The sequence below is a fragment of the Aythya marila genome (assembly GCF_965140915.1).
Source record: "Aythya marila genome assembly, chromosome: 10".
NCBI lineage: Eukaryota > Metazoa > Chordata > Aves > Anseriformes > Anatidae > Aythya > Aythya marila.
In genome coordinates, this window is record NC_139051.1 from 11,413,520 (window position 1) to 11,429,971 (window position 16,452).

Here is a 16,452-nt window from a genome sequence, read left to right on the forward strand (position 1 = left end):
TCCATTTCTCTCCCCCGTCCCAGAGAGGGAGGGGGGAGGGTGAGCGAACGGCTGCGTGGTGTTTAGCTGCCGGTCGGGTTAAACCACGACAGTCTTTTTGGCGCCCAACGTGGGGCCCGAAAGGTTGAGATAACGGCAGATCTGATCAGAGTGTGTTAAACTAAAATTGGTGGAAGGATTAGACCTGCTTAATAGTCACTTGTCATGATGCTGATTGCTTTAATCACAACTCTGCTGCGCCTGTTTTCCAAATTGAGTATTATAGTACATTATTTTCCGTATTTGCTCTCTGTAGTGTTGTTTCTCCTCTCCGGGCCCTGGTTTCAGACCATTATGGTACTAAGTGTTATAGCAATGGCTTATGAGACGATAAGATATCTGGTCATGACTCTAACTTGGTATTTATACTCAGTAACATCGTGGACTCTGTACTTTGGAAACAGCATCTTGGGAACTATTAGCAATTATACCTATTGTTTTTCTCCATTAGAGAGTCAATCTGTGGAGGGGAAAGGGGAGGATATTTTTCCTTACTTGCTTACTCTCCCTTTCTCCTTCACCACCCCTGTATCCTCCTGGGTCACTCTGCCTTCCTCCTTCACCACCCTCTTATCCCCTGAGCTTGTCACAATAGCTCTCCAAGATATTGAATATTTCTGGAATACTCAGAATACCATAGTCTTGTTGTTCTGCCTCATGAATGCACTTCAGATTCTGCTTAAAGTTAAACAACTACTTATGAAGCTCATCCGGAGATCTGCCCGGAGGCAGTATAGTTGTGGGTGGCAGGGAGTATGGATGGATATGGGCAGGCATCTAGAGCAGTTGGCACCCCCAGTGTGTTGGAAATTCACCCCTGAACAATGGCAAAATCCTCAAAAACTGGCAGAATGCTTGAAAAAAAGGAGATATTGGCAGCATATGAAGGAGTTCGATCTGCTTCGGAGGTGGTCGGTACTGAAGCGCAGCTCCTCCTAGCACCCCGATTACCGGTACTAGGCTGGATGTTCAAGGGAAGGGTCCCCTCTACGCATCATGCAACTGATGCTACATGGAGCAAGTGGGTTGCACTGATTACTCAGCGGGCTCGAATAGGAAACCCCAGTCGCCCAGGAATATTGGAAGTGATCATGGACTGGCCAGAAGGCAAATACTTTGGGATATCATCAGAGGAGGAGGTGGGTCGTGCTGAAGAAGCCCCACTGTACAACCAGTTGCCAGAGAATGAAAAGAAATATGCCCTGTTCACTGATGGGTCCTGTCGTATTGTGGGGAAGCATCGGAGATGGAAGGCTGCTGTATGGAGTCCTACGCGACGAGTTGCAGAAGCTGCTGAGGGAGAAGGTGAATCGAGTCAGTTTGCAGAAGTGAAAGCCATTCAGCTGGCTTTAGACATTGCTGAACGAGAAAAATGGCCAGTTCTCTATCTCTACACCGATTCATGGATGGTAGCAAATGCCCTGTGGGGATGGTTACAGCAATGGAAGCAAAACAACTGGCAGCGTAGGGGCAAACCTATCTGGGCTGCTGCATTGTGGCAAGATATTGCTGCTCGGGTAGAGAACCTGGCTGTGAAAGTACGCCACGTAGATGCTCATGTGCCCAAGAATCGGGCTACTGAAGAACATCAAAACAACCAGCAGGTGGATCAGGCTGCTAAGATTGAAGTAGCTCAGGTGGACCTGGATTGGCAGCATAAAGGTGAATTATTTATAGCCCGATGGGCCCATGACACCTCAGGCCATCAAGGTAGAGATGCAACATACAGATGGGCTCGTGATCGAGGGGTGGACTTGACCATGGACGCTATAGCACAGGTTATTCATGACTGTGAAACATGTGCTGCAATCAAGCAAGCCAAACGGTCAAAGCCTCTTTGGTATGGAGGACGATGGCTGAAATATAAATATGGAGAGGCCTGGCAGATTGATTACATCACACTCCCTCAAACTCGCAATGGCAAGCGCCACGTACTTACAATGGTGGAAGCAACCACCGGATGGCTGGAAACATATCCTGTGCCTCATGCTACCGCCCGGAACACCATCCTGGGCCTTGAAAAGCAAGTCCTATGGCGACATGGCACCCCAGAAAGAATAGAATCAGACAATGGGACTCACTTCCGAAACAACCTTATAGACACTTGGGCCAAAGAACATGGTATTGAATGGGTGTATCACATCCCCTATCATGCACCAGCCTCCGGGAAAGTTGAACGATACAATGGCCTGTTAAAGACTACCTTGAAAGCAATGGGCGCTGGGACGTTCAAAAACTGGGATACGCATTTGGCAAAGGCCACCTGGTTAGTCAATACTAGGGGATCTACCAACCGAGCTGGACCTGCCCAATCAAACCTGTTACGTACTGTAGATGGGGATAAAGTTCCTGTAGTGCATGTAAAAAATATGCTGGGTAAAACAGTCTGGGCTACTCCTGCCTCAGGAAAAGGCAAACCTATTCGTGGAATTGTTTTCGCTCAGGGACCTGGATATACTTGGTGGGTGATGCAAAAGAACGGAGAGGTCCGGTGTGTACCTCAAGGAGATTTAATACTGGGTGAGAATAGCCCATGAACTGAATTGCACCATGTTAAATAGTATATTATACTGTATGTTATCACTACCATGATTACTATAGGTGACTAATTAGAATGTATGGAAAAGAGTGTAACCTGAGCATGACATAAATGGTATGGAATAAGGGGTGGATAGATGTCCTGGTTTCAGTTAGCACAGAATTAATTTTCTTCCTAGTAGCTGGTGGAATGCTGTGTTTTGGCTTAGAATGAGAAGAGTGCTGATAACACCCCGATGCTTTAATTGTTGCAGAGCAGTGCTTATACTAAGCCAAGGACATCTCAGCCTTTGCTCTGTCCTGCCAACGGGCAGGCTGGGGGGTGCAGTAAGAGCTGGGAGGGGACAGACCCAGGACAGGTGACCCAAACTAGCCAAAGGGGTATTCCATACCATCTGACGTCATGCTAAACAATATATAGGGGTGGCTAGCCGGGGGGAGGGGGCCGGACTGCTCGGGGTTAGGCTGGGCATCGGTCAGCGGGTGGTGAGCAATTGCATTGTGCATCACTTGTTTGTACATACTATTATTACTTTCGTATTATCACCATTGTATCATCATTATTATTATTGTTATTATTATTTTTGTTATTTTTTTTCCTGTCTTATTAAACTGTCTTTATCTCAACTCACGGGCTTCACTTTCCATTTCTCTCCCCCGTCCCAGAGAGGGAGGGGGGAGGGTGAGCGAACGGCTGCGTGGTGTTTAGCTGCCGGTCGGGTTAAACCACGACAGAGGTGTGGAGGCAGGCGCAGCTCCTGCTGTGTGCTTTCACTACAAAACATTTTAAAAGCACTAATTCTCAAAATCCCTACAGAGGCTGTGGAGAGAAGAACAGAAGTATTCCCGTTCTCCAAATGGGGAAAGAGTGGGTGGATTTCACTCAGTCTAGACCATGTCAGTTCCAGATTGGATTTTGACTAAGTCCTGGCTGCCAGTTTGTGCGTGTTCACCGGGTCTGTCAGGAGACATGAGAGCATCTAACTTTGCACCTCTTACTTACAGGCAGTGTGGCAGGGTTGAGGTGTGACCCTTCCTCCCTGTCTTCCTTTTTCTTCTTTTCCTTCCAGGATATAGGAACATTCCTCTGATGGCTCAGAGGAAAAAGGATTCCCCACTTGCAGTGTGAATGGTTCAGTATCAAGCAGCTGTCTCTAAATCTTCCTTAAGTGCCTCTTGTTCCCACCCCGTTATCTCGTGTGTTATCCGGGACTGTTAACTAGACACGCTCTGCTAATCCACTGCCTGTCCATCCAGCCCCGTAAAGCTGCCGTTAATTCAGGAGCCCAGAGCCCCTTGTGGATGTCTGGTAAAAGGGCTCATTCACCTCTGCCGGGCCTTTTAGCAGGCACTTTAAAACCAGTTGTGAAAGGCCTGGGGTCAAGGTGCCTTTCATAATTCTCAGAAATGATTACGAGCCTGACAGCCTGAGACCAAAATATTTCATCAGGGAGCCCCGCTCTGTCCTTGTGCGTCTGCACTCCTGCTTGTTGCAGCTCCTGCCGAGGGGAGTGGTTTTGTTACTGCAGGGTGACCCTCCTGCACTGACCTATTTCCACTAGTGGTGAGCTTGTGGTGTGTCTTTTTGGGGCTCAGGGTGAAAATTCTGGGGGCAGTGCAAGCAGGTGATTTGCAGCACAAAGCATGCTGCCTGCTGTACAGGCAGATTAAAAGTCAAGCCTCATTCCTCCTGACTTCAGGCAGACAGGTTTGCCCTTTGGAGAGCCCTAAGTGTTTCTGTTGCAGTTCACAATTGCAACTCTGAAAACCAGTCCTTTTTCCTTCACATCCACCATTCCTCTTTCTACCATCTCTGTGGAGTTGAAGTGCTTATTAATTTTGCAAAACGTGGTAGCTTCCTTGTTGTGGTCTTGTGTTGTTTAAACCAGTGGAAGGGCGAGAGCTGAAAAGCAGGCGTGGAGATGTCCCTTGACAAAACTGTGCCTTTACTGGTGGATCCTCAGTTCTGTCATGCTGAAAGAAGGAAGTGCCCTGGGACAAGCAGGCCTGAACTGTTTTTCTACTTGATTTCATATTTCAAAAAATATTTCCCAATGGGTCATTTGTACTTTTTTCCCCTTTATGTTGACAAGTGTCCCTTAGAATATGTATTTAACATGAACATTGCTTCATTCCCTGTCTCCCATTACCACTTTGCATGGCTGAAACTGGAAGCAAGCCTCCTCCTCTCCACCACTGCTGGCACAGTTTGTTTCCTACCCATGGCAATTTGCTCACTTGGGGCAGTTCACCTGTCCTCTGCCTCCCCCTTTTGTTTTCTGGTTTCTGTGTCCAAGGCCTGCACTGTTTGGATTTCTGGGGCTGTGGGGCAGAATCTGCACTGCAAGTGCTGTATCTGAAATTAGCACGAGGGGATTCCTCAGGTATTTCCTCTGTTTTGATGCCTGATCTGGTGGAGTGCTGAGTCCCACTGAGAAGCCGAGGGACAGGGAGGGTGCCAGCCCCTTGCAGTCACACCGTGAGCTTCAATGTTTTCTGTAGCACCAGGCTCTCACCTGCTGCAGGGTCGATGCCTGTATTGCAGGGTGCAGCTGGCAGCTTGACTTCCTAATGGGAATTTCTATCTTCCTGAGGGGCAAGGCAGTCGCTTCAGTCCCTCTTGGCACATCTCCCACTCAGTATTCCTGGGGATTGTGCCCGGGAGAGGACTGCAGGATCTGACCTGATGCTGGGAGGTGACCACCACGTGGCTCACGTGCATTCAGAGGAAAATCCATCAGTGCTCTGCAACCTCTGCTTTCCCCGTGAGGAGAAATCTCACCCCCGTTGTCCCTTTGCTCCTGGAGCCAGGCCCCAGCCAGTGGTGTCTCTTCCAATTAGGCCATTTTCGGCACAGGCCTGTGCCTGCCCTGAGCGCTTCGCATTGCCGTGGCAACGAGAGCTCTCCATTTTATTAATCATCTGCGCGGCCTTCGGGTTGACATGGCAACTGGAGATAAGAATAGAAACGCACGAGTGGGAAAAGCAGCAAAGGAGCCCGCCGAGGGATGGCTGGAGCACGGCAGGCTGAGCTGCGCCCGCTGACCGGCGCTGGCAGCGGGGAGAAGCCCGGCTGATTCCTGCCTTACGTGGTGGTGGTGGTGGTGGTGGTGCTTCACAGTCCCTGTGTGTGGGATTTGGTGTGGTGTGGGGTGTCTGGCAGCTGCAGGAGCCCAGCAGGAGGGTTGGTTGATGTGTCCTGAGAGCTGTGAGGGGGAGCATTGCACCAGGTTTAGCATTGCTGGCTTTGGGGTGCAGGGGTTTTGCCATACAGACACACCAGCCCTGTGGTGCTACACCTGCCCTGTTCCCACCGCGTGCTCACCAAGGTCCCTTTCCTGTGGCAGGAGGAGTTTCGGCTGGAGAGGGGTCCCCAGCTGTTGGCGCTGGTGGAGGACGCCTTCTCCAGGCAGACGGACGGACTGCAGGACCGCTGGCTGATCTCCCTGAGCAAGCCCAATGAGAACGAAAAGCACTTGCTAATGACACTGGCGGGGGAACAGGGTAAGTGCGGGGGGGAGGAGGAGTCTTCCTGTCATGGGGGTTGTTTTTAGGGGGCTCTCAAATCCCCTAAGTGGATCTTTTTCTCTCCCATCCCCTTCAATCCCTCCAATCCCAAGCATTAAATGGACTTGAGGGATAGAGTGGGCTCTGAGGACTTAAGACCCTTTTTCTTCACATCTTCCTTCTGGCTTGTCCTTCACTGCTTGCACCAAGCTCTCTTCTGCACTTTGCTTCCTGCTTCACTCCCGCTCTGGATTGCCTTCACACATCAGCTTCCTCCCCGTGCTTCTGCACTGTCCTCCATGAGCAGGCCTCTGTCCTGGCAGGGCACGGCAGCCTGCTCTTAGGTCACTTCGTAACTTATCCCCAGAGAAACTCAAACTGACGATGAGAGGTGAATTGAGCTGGGGAATTTTAACACCTTCATCCCCTTCTGGTAGGAGCATGCTTCTCCTGTACTGCTTCTGCTCTGTTCTACAGGCCTCTAACGTTGACATTGTGGCCAACATAAAAAAAAAAGCAGTATTCTATAATGCCCTGTAGTAGTAGGAATGTAGAGCTAATGTTTAAAAGATATTTTCTGTATCGATGCCTTAAATTATTACATCTCTCCCAAGCCCTTAGGCTGGACCATGTGCCAATGAAAAGGCTTAGGCAAGCATTTGCTCTTCTGAAATAAAGCCTTCATGCTGTAAGAGTGGACATCCCCCTTCCTGGAGGTAAAAAAAGAAGTCTGAACAGCAGCACAGCCAACCTGGGAGATATCCCTGCGTTTAGAAACCTCAGGAACCAAAGTATTTTCTGCTTTGAAGAGTTGTGCTTTTGTTCAGTCCCTCTTTTTACTGCTTTGCAAGTGAATGTAGAAATGGCCCTCAGCCTCTAAATCCTCCCTGGCTGCTCATGCTCGCCTGGCTTGGAGAACAACCCAGGAACTGTTGGGGAAGGAGGGTCCCAGGAGGGGCTGGCTCAGTGTGGGCTGGCAACTCCCTGGCAAAAGCTGTTCCCTGAAGCTGTTCCAGCACACCTCCTGCAGCCTCTGCTGTTGTGTCAGGGATGCAGCCTCGCCAGGGAGCCCTGCCGAGCAAAACGCACCTGCTGAAGGATGCAGTAGGTGAGCACGGGGCTCTGTGGGATCATCCTAAGTGCTGCAGCTCAGGATCAGAGCAGGGTGGCTGCACTGGGCAGCACAGGTCCCTGCCTCCATGACTCTTCGGATGTTGCTGCTCACAGAGCAGACGCAGATCCTGAGAGCTTCTGTGGCTGTCGGAAGGGTACCTAGGTACCTCCAGTATCAGTTCATGCCTGTTTTTTTTTTTTTTTTTTTTTTTCCTTAAGGAGCATTTGGAGGTATCTTCAGTTATGGTCCTTGCATTCTTTTGATCTCTAACATAAAGTACCAACGAATAAAAATGTGTGTTCCTCTTCCTTCATCCTGCTGGGGATTTTGAGTACATCTTAACCGAGTTAACGTGAGCTGAAAAAGCAGCACTGATCTCTCCCTTTCCTTCTTTGCAGGTGTCATCCCTACAAAAGATGTTCTCATGGCACTGGGAGATGTTAAGAGGAGCTTAGCTGAGGTGAGAGCCTGTCTGCCTGCATCTACCCTTCAAGACTGGCTATACAATTAAAATAAGCACCTTGCAAACTGGGAGCACATCTCAGTCTAACCGAATGCTGAACCCACAGCAGGCGCACAGATGAGTCAGACTCTTGGCAAACTCCCTTCTGCCCTCTCTGGTAGTTGCCAGATCATCAAATGTCTGCTCCCAGGGAGAGAGTAGCTGTGGGTTATCCCCTCTCTGCTTTTCTGGCTTAGTTTTGAAGCTGCTTTTCATAAATTCATTTTGTTGGGATACTTGGTCTCATACTTTCCACACTCTTGCCTGTGGGTGCTGCAGAGCCCCAGATTCAGCCCTGCTCACCCTACAGCTGATTTACACGTGCTGGCTGCTCCCAGTTGCTCAGTCTTTGCTGGAGAAGGTGGGAGGGGTCCATTTACTAGATGGGACACATGCACAGTCTTCCTGCAATCCCAGGCTCTGCATTTCACTTCTTAGGATGAAGACAAGAACTGTCTCCACAAGGGCAGGCAATGGATGCCAGATTCTACTGCCAGCTGCCTGTAGCCCTCACATATTCACTTTTACCCATAGGCAGCTTGGAAGAGGGCAGAGATGAGAACAAAACAGTCCTGTGATCTCTGAGTTTGCCCCTTAGGCACTGATTCTCCTTTTTAACATTCCTGGAGTAATTCTGCTGACTTTAGCAGCAGAAATGGGCCACCACCTTGCTGGATGTCTGCTCCCAGGTTTTTCCCTGACCTAACAAACTGGTGCAGTTAGACAAAGCAAATTAAGTGCGCAGTGCGGTATTGATTGGCTTACACCAGGGACAGTGCTAAAAGCCAGCCCTGTAGAAATAGTGTGACTGAAGTATCAACACCTAGAACTGTCCAGAAAGAAGATTCCTGTTGGTGTAAGGTTTGACTTCCATGTGCAACAATGCCACTGTGTAAGCATGCATCCTACCACAGTAGCCCCACCGCCTGCCTCTCGCTCTCCAGCTCCATCAATAATGAAACGCTGCTCCCTGCCTTCACCTTGTGCTAGCACAAGCTTGGGAAGAGGCGGGAGGATATTTTCTTACCCCCATCATACTTGTTACTGAATTGATGTGTAACCTGTCTGGAGAGCACCAAGTCACAGGAAATGGCGTTGGGCTTTGCTGACAACCCCAAGGGAACTCTGAAACTTCTGTGGTTTCTGCCATGAAAGCCTCCTGTCTCACACATTTGTGTGAGCCTTGTGCAGGCAGCCAAGGCAGGGTTGTGCCTACTGTCATTTACGGATTTGTCAGCTCCCAAGGATGGTGGTGTTAAATTCGGTCGTGTTCCTTCTCACCATGCAAGACAGCGAACATCCTGGCTCCCTAACCCTGGCTTTTAGTTCCTCTGCCCACAGTGACGGTCCTGTACTTAGGACCTGGAAAGTCTGAACAGGATCCCACCTGATTGCGGGCCAGGGGTTTCAGTGTGCCCCTTCCTTCCTTCCAGATTGGCATCCAGAACTACTCGACCACCACAAGCTGTCAGTCACACCCCAACCAGACACGCAGCGATTATGGAAAGCTCTTCGTGGTACTGGTGATCATCGGGTCCATCTGTGCCATCATCATCGTGCTGGGGCTCATATACAACTGCTGGCAGAGACGTCTGCCCAAGATGAAGAACATGGTGAGCGCTGGGTGGGTGGGGAAGGTGGCTGGACTCATTCCTTGGGATGGAGGGGATTGGAAAACTGGGAGAGATTGTTTTCCTTGTGCACCTTCTGAATGTAGCTGGATACGCTGCTGGAGCAGCAGGAAGCCCACTTAGGCATAAGAGAGATGCAAACCTGTGGCTCTTGCTGTGCTCATGTCTCCCAGGAGGCCAGGAGTAAATTTACCTTTTCCCACGGATGACCTGCAAAGTTCCCCTGACCCTCGTAGCCTGATCCAGTTGTGCCTTTCAGCATCACTAGGGCCTGTCCTTCCTTGTCTCCATTTGTGTTCCTCTCTTCCTCTGCAGTCGCACGGCGAGGAGCTGCGCTTTGTTGAGAACGGCTGCCATGACAACCCCACCCTGGACGTGGCCAGCGACAGCCAGTCAGAAATGCAGGAGAAGAAGCCCAGCGTGAACGGTGGGAACACCATCAACGGCCCCGACAGCTGGGATGTCCTCATCAACAAGCAGGCAAGCGAGGACGTGGATGTGTTTGAGGAAGACACGCATCTTTAGAAGGAGAAGAGAGAGAACCACCCCCTTAAATACACTTGTCTCTCTCCTGTCTGAACTGGTGGACCATGGGATCAGGTGGCTTCTCAGGAACTTTTTAAAGGCTTGGGACTGGTCAAGTCTTTGGGCAAGTTTTCCCGACGGAAGTCCTGAGCCTGCATCTGAGGCTTGGAGCCAGGAGGATCACCGAACAGAGGGAAGCGGGAGGGGTGGGTGTGTAGGTCTCTGTGTGTGTGTTCCTATCAGTAGCACCAATGCTTTCATCACCTTTCAAGGCACTTACTGTAGCTCTCTGGTAGTGGCCGAAAGTGGCTGGGCTTGAGAAACAAGGAGGTGAGGCTAAGTCTGCCACCAGGAGCTCTGGGGAGTAAGTTCACTTTAGGAGTCCAGCTGGAATTACGGCAGCCAGATCCTGACCTTGCTACATCTGGATTTGTATCTGTAGAGCTGAGGTGGCGTCCAGCCCCTGCAGGTGCAGTAGAACCCGTGCACCATTCTGGATGGAGAGAGCCACAGTTTGTTTGATGTCCTGGGCAGAGTTTGCATTCCACACATGAAAAGAGCTTTTTGGTGTTTTTGTTTGGTTGTTTTTTAGCACTCTAGCGTTCAGCTGCTAATTGGATGGGCCAATGTTTCTATCTGGGAAGAACATCCTCCTGTCATCTCTTTTTTCCTCACACCCTCAAAGAGCTTCTCTCTGTCCCTTTTCCATTTCACAGCTCCAAGCTGAGCTTGCAAAGTTTGAGCACTTTACCCTTGCTTCACTGATTGCAGAAAACTTGGTGCCATGGTGCAGCATCTCAGCTGGAAACTTGCTTTAGGCTGGAGAGTTATTCAATAAGGACATTTACCTGCCTCTTTCACCTAACAGCCTGTGAAATCAGCAGCAAAGTATCCCTTGTGTAAGTCTCAGTCCTAGATTGGCAGGCCTTTTCTACTCCTGTTCCATTTTCCAGGATAGTGTGGTTTCAGTTGATCTTTTTGAGGTAAATGTAAAGGCTATGGGAGTCTTTTAACAGGGAGAAAAGTGAAAGCTCAGATAATTTTCTGGTCCTTTTATTTCCTTTTCAGGATCTTGCCTTGGGGTGTGAAGTGTTTAATGTCACATTGGTGTAAATCAGGGTAACATCTTTAAAATTGCTGCAGTCAAACAAATGTAAAAGCCTGTTTAGATGAGATGAGAATCAGATCTAAGAGCTCCCCAATGAATATTTCTCAGGCACGCCTCAGGCAACTTTGAGGCCCCAGCTCCCTGAAGATGTGTGATAAAAGGCACGTGAATATGCATAATTGTTCTCTGAGCCCTGCCTAAATCAAGACTCAGAACTACTTTCAAGCCTGAAATCCCAGAACATTTGTTTTTTCTCTCACTGAGGGATTGAGGGACTTGCTTCGGTCAGAGGCAACAGTATTGGTCTCTGTTTTGGTGAGCTGCTTGCTTGCTTACTGCAAGGTGCAGCTTGGCGTTTGGTATTTAAGGGAACCTTTGTACAGAAAGACTCCAGATATGCAGCCTGTAAATCTATCCCTGTACATATACGTATTTTTAGCATGCTCATCCCTGATGTGAGTGCCTAGAGTCAAGGTACAAAAGAGTCTGTTGTTTCATTTTGCATAGCGCTTTGCATACAAACTGAATCGCAGACCACCTCGAAGTAGGACCAGGTCGATAGCAGTCTATAACGCATTCAAGAGATAGCCTTTGGTTTCCTATCTACATTCCAGTTTTCAGTGTTTATCCTGCCTCCTTACCTTTCCCTGCGTTGTGTAGGAGATGGTGACCATCAGCTCCTTTTGTATCTTGGTAGAGTTACAGAGATGCCCAGAGGAGTTCCCTCTCCTGCCCCAGCGGCTGGCAGTGGGTGGCTGGGAAGGGGGACAGTCCACACGTGTGTCCCTTCGCTGACCGTCCCTTGGAGATGGCTCCTGCTGAATTTGACGGGTCCGTGCAGTGAAACTGCACAGGTTCAGTGGCTGTGTTGAGGGCATCTGGGGGCTCATGGGTTAAATGCAAGTTGTTATGATACGGTGAGTAAATTTAAAGCATGGAGTTAAAATTTGAGTTTGTATAGCACTTAGCATAACGGGCCTGGCATGGCTGTGGCCTTTAGGCAGTTTCACTGTATAAATGTTTCTAAGTCCAATAATCCTCATTAAATACGTTTTTATAACCCAGTGGCTATTAAAAAGATACAGCCACCAATCAGATGTGAATTAGCTCACCTGCAAAACACTTTCTTGGTGCACTTCATTGCTAGGAGCCGCTTTGCTGCCTCATTTTCTCTCTGCATTACTAATTCAGACAAACAACAACATGCTGATAAAGTAATGCTTCTTGTTGAGCTCAGTACCTCCTGATCCTGTCTATGTCTTCAAACTTTGAAGAAAGCACCTGGGGGGCACTTGGGCTTGTTAAGGAGCTAGCAAGTTCTCCTGGCTTGCTGCTCTGGTTTCTTACAGCCTGACTGTATTCCAGGGACTGTAGTGGACTCTTCTGAATCTGGAGTGCTCCGGGGTATCTCGAGAGTGTCTAAGGGTGGCTGTCACGAAGGTGAGAACAATCTTCTGATGTCTCTGACTGGGTGCACTTAGCTGTATGATCTCAGTTTATCTCTGGAAATCTACTGGCTAATACAATTTCCTTGTAGTCTGGTGATACTTTTTATACCTTTTCCATTTGTTTTTTCTCTGTATCCTTTTTTGCACTAGGCCGATCTTGTTAAGTCAATTGCACTGTTGTCCTCTCCTGCAAGCCCCGCAGATGGGTCATCTCCTGGTACCTGTGGGCTGGGAAGTGCTGTAGAGAGGCTGTCTGTAGCCCATTTCACTTTATTGTTCAGTGCTTGGATTTCCAGCTCTGTACGGGGAGGATTTGAAAAGGAAGAGAAACTTTTGTTTTATCACTTGTAACGGGAAACTTTTCTATCAATTTAATGTAGTTAAACTTTGTAACAAAGACTGTCAAAGCTGGACTGCTCAGAGGGGTGTGCCAGGCAACAGAGCAGATAGAGAAGACAATGAAATTCCTGGAAAACCCTTTTCCACCTACTAGGACTTCACTGTAGTCCCATCTGCCAAACGTTTGACCGCACTGACACCTGGTGGCTGCTGGGAGTTGGAGACAAAAAATAAAACGGAACTTTTTTTTTCCTCCCCTCTTATCTACGGATATTTGTTTGCTGCGACTTGCCTAGGACACGGGAGGTTTCTGGAATTGCTTGTGAGCAGAGGGGCTGGCACCAGGCACGTGAGGGATGGTTTGTGTGAGGATGTCCCTGTCTGCAAAGCAAGGAGATGGGATGCTTCGTGGAGGCACCAGTCTAGAGGCCCTGGACAGCCAGCTCAGGGTCACAATTTTGTGTGCCCCCTTTCTCCTCCACTTGTCCCCTCTCCTCCCAGGAAACACGGCCAGAAGTCAGAGGCTCTGACTGGAGAGGAAGGTGTTTCATCCAAGAGCACAGCAGGGTGCTGGTGTGAGGAGCTGTGCCCCAGGGACATGGCGATGGCAGTGGCTGGATGCACAGCTGGGTGCGGAGCCGCTCGCCACCTCAGTGGGACAGGGGCAGACGTGGTCTGGGCTGGCCGTGCTGCTGCTTGCTTCCAGACATTGCTGAGATGTCAAGAAGGGGGTCTGTAATAGTACAGTTCTGTGTAGTACAATGTGCTGGGGCTTTGCATCCCACAGCCCTGTCCGTGTTTCAGCACCGTGTCCGTCCTTTCGGGGTCAGAGGCAGCTCAGCCCTTCAGCCCCACCAGCCGTGGTGACTTCGTCGCGGTTCATCCCTGCCTGTCTTTGCTGTCGTGCTTTTTCAGCCTCATAACCACCTCATAAACACCCCAGCCCCAACTGGAGATCGCTTAGAAACACATATTTGGCCCTGAGAGCGCCACAATCGTGTTTTTATTCCCTTCACACAACCCTCGCTCACTGTGTGCCTCAGCGCCTCACCCCGCTGCCCCTCAGGCCCCGGCCGTTGCTCCTCCGGGCCGCGGGAGGGCGGCGGCGGGGCCTCTCTCCTCCCTTTTTTCTCCGCCCTGTTTACATCCAGCACCGTTTCCGTCCCCTCCGGTCCCTCTCGGTCTTCTCCGGTCCCCGCTCTCCCTTCCCCGGCCCGGCCCAGCCCGATCCGACCCAACCCGGCCGCCCTCCCTCCGCCCGCAGGGTCAATGCGGCGCCGCCGCCCCGCCGCCTGTCCCCGGCCATGGACACCAGCGACCTGTTCACCAGCTGCAAGAAGGGGGACGTGAGCCGTGTGAGGTGAGCTTTGGGGACACGGAGGGGACAAGGGGGGGGCTGCAGCCGCTGCCAGCGCCTCGTCCCCGGCTCCCCCCTCAGCCCCCGGGCGGGCTGGGGCTGCCCCGCAGCCGGGAGATGGCAGGGGCGTGGAAGGGAGAGCTCCTTTCTGTGTAAACAGCCTCAAAATTTGGGTGGTTGCAGGGTTTTTTGCTGTTCCCTGGGGTTTGTCGTAATGTCTGCTTCGTTTCTTGAAATTCCTCAGTCGGGTGGTTGTGTGTGGGTGCTGTCTGGGGTGTCCTTGTGAAAACCCCTCGTCTTCGGTGATCTGTCTGTGCGGCTGGGCGCTGCGTGTGCAGCGGTAGGGAGCTGGGTCTGTGCAAAGTGCTCGTGGAGATGCTCAAACACCTCATGTAGGCTGTGGGGGTGTCCCCGAGAACCTGGGGGGCTAAATTTCAGCCTCAGCCTGCTCACGGTGCTACAGTGTGAAGGCACGGGGTGACCCCGCACACCTCCGCTGCCTCTCACGGCCTCTCGGCTCCTGTTAGATCCTTCCAGTGCGTGGATCTTCCCAGGTAATCAGACAGAGCCCCTCTGTCTCAAGGAGTTTTCTAACTAAAGAGAAGAAGCTCGGTGGGTGAGGTCTGGGAGGCGGTTTTATCAGTTGTGTGTTCACGTTAGCTTAGTTTGTTGCAAGCGCTAAATCGCAGCGTGCTGTAGAAGGAGAGGCCCTGCACATGACCTTGCGGAGGTTTTAGATAACCAGCGGAGAAGTGATAGCAGAGAGATCATCGGGCTGAGAATGCTGTCAAAGCAGAGATGAGCGCCGCATGGAGCCAGACAAAACAGGCTGAGTAGAAAGGATCTGAGCTGTTTGGGGTTTGGATGGAGTCGCAGGAAGCTGAAGTTTGAGGAAGGCAAAACAGAAGGAGTGGAAGAGGGAACTGGTGTGGTGGATGAGGAAAACAACTGAGAATCTTTGTGAGGGCTGAGGGGAACTCTCTTATGTGGCTAGGAGAGACAGCTGGGGCTGTAGTTGGGGGCAAGAACCAGGCTGCATAAGAAACTGGTGTGCAAGGCAAAGGCTGGTTTCTAGAAGTGCCAAGGGACAAGAGTTGGCAGCCTGTGATATAGCCTAAATGGGCAGGACAAGGAAGTGACAGGAATTAAGGGCAGTCTGGAGTGATACTGATGTTGTTGTTACTCATGGTAAGAAAAGCCATAAACAGGGTAGAAGTTTAGCCTTATTCTTGTAAATTTGGCCACTTACTAGTAAGTATCCAGGCTGTGAGCATTTAAAAAAAAAAAAAGAAGGTACTGCTGAAGTGCTCATTCTTCTTTTGTGACTGGCCTTGTTAAGGGTCAGCAGGAGGTTGATTTGATCACCCTCTTCCACTACTCACTACCTAAGATTGAAGGAAGCTGTCAAGCCACCCTGAAGAATGCTGTTCTTTGACTGATGTCACTTGATCCCTAGGTTGAATGCAAGATCTTGTCATGCGTTTGGACGTTACCACCCAAACTCAAAGTCCCATCTTTTTAAAGAGAGGAACGTGTTTGAGTGAGCAAGTACATGACATTATGACTGTGCTCTCCCTTCTCTTCCAGATACCTCCTTGAGCAGCGAGATGTGGAAATTAATGTCCGAGATAAGTGGGACAGTACGCCTCTGTGAGTCCTGCAACCTAAAGCACAGCCTGGGTGGGAGGGCAGGGCATTCAGAGGGCTTTTGCTCTCTTTGCATTACAGCTAGAAGCTCTGTTACAAAATGTCTTGGGTTCTGCTTTGTGAGAGATTTGGCTGCATATTTCTGCTTCTCTCCTCTGCGCGTGCTGTGATAAATATGTCTTTGTCTCCCCATCTGAGTGTCACTTGCTGGAGTTAGTGCTCAGAAGCATGGTTAGTGCTTCCAAATGACCTGGATTGAGCCGTCTGTTTTTGGCCTGGCTATGCTTTTCTTCCGAGTCTATGGTATCCTGCTGTGTCTTTTCAGGTAAAGGTGCGACCTGATAAAATGCAAAGTGGCTGTGGGATCACTGTCTGTCTGGCGAGGTTGTGAACATGCAGTAGGTAGTGAAGAATCCTCAGAGTTGAGGAGGATTGTATGAGCTTTTTTCCTCCCTACATCCCAATTCCAAAGTGTACTTAGACGTCTGCAGTATATTTGGAGTATAGAATAACTTTGCAAAGTAAAAGTAGAGTCACATTTGCCTGCTGCAGTGCAGGATGCAGGATTCTCCTAGTCTGTAGGACAATTTCAAGTCCTCATGAAAATTAGTTAGAAAAGGTTTAGATTTGTGTTGGGTCTGTCTGAGCTGGAAAAGGAAAACAAAACCTATCACAAGCAAGACTTCAAGGGATGGGT

The 16,452-nt window shown here is 50.0% G+C and overlaps 2 protein-coding genes across 2 annotated transcripts in view; both read left to right on the top strand.

The window, feature by feature from the left end:
* PODXL2 (podocalyxin like 2) overlaps positions 1 to 12,973 on the top strand; it is a 32,672-nt gene extending 19,699 nt beyond the window's left edge. The window contains exons 5-8 of the mRNA XM_082768503.1: positions 5,925 to 6,081; positions 7,597 to 7,658; positions 9,134 to 9,313; positions 9,647 to 12,973. Coding sequence (XP_082624629.1) covers positions 5,925 to 6,081; positions 7,597 to 7,658; positions 9,134 to 9,313; positions 9,647 to 9,856 — 609 coding nt within the window. The 3' untranslated portion in view covers positions 9,857 to 12,973. The remainder of the gene's footprint in view (positions 1 to 5,924; positions 6,082 to 7,596; positions 7,659 to 9,133; positions 9,314 to 9,646) is intronic.
* Positions 12,974 to 13,912: 939 nt separating this feature from the next.
* Positions 13,913 to 16,452, top strand: part of ABTB1 (ankyrin repeat and BTB domain containing 1) — a 28,551-nt gene continuing 26,011 nt past the window's right edge. The window contains exons 1-2 of the mRNA XM_082767826.1: positions 13,913 to 14,111; positions 15,696 to 15,758. Of these exons, the coding sequence (XP_082623952.1) occupies positions 14,056 to 14,111; positions 15,696 to 15,758 (119 nt within the window). The 5' untranslated portion in view covers positions 13,913 to 14,055. The remainder of the gene's footprint in view (positions 14,112 to 15,695; positions 15,759 to 16,452) is intronic.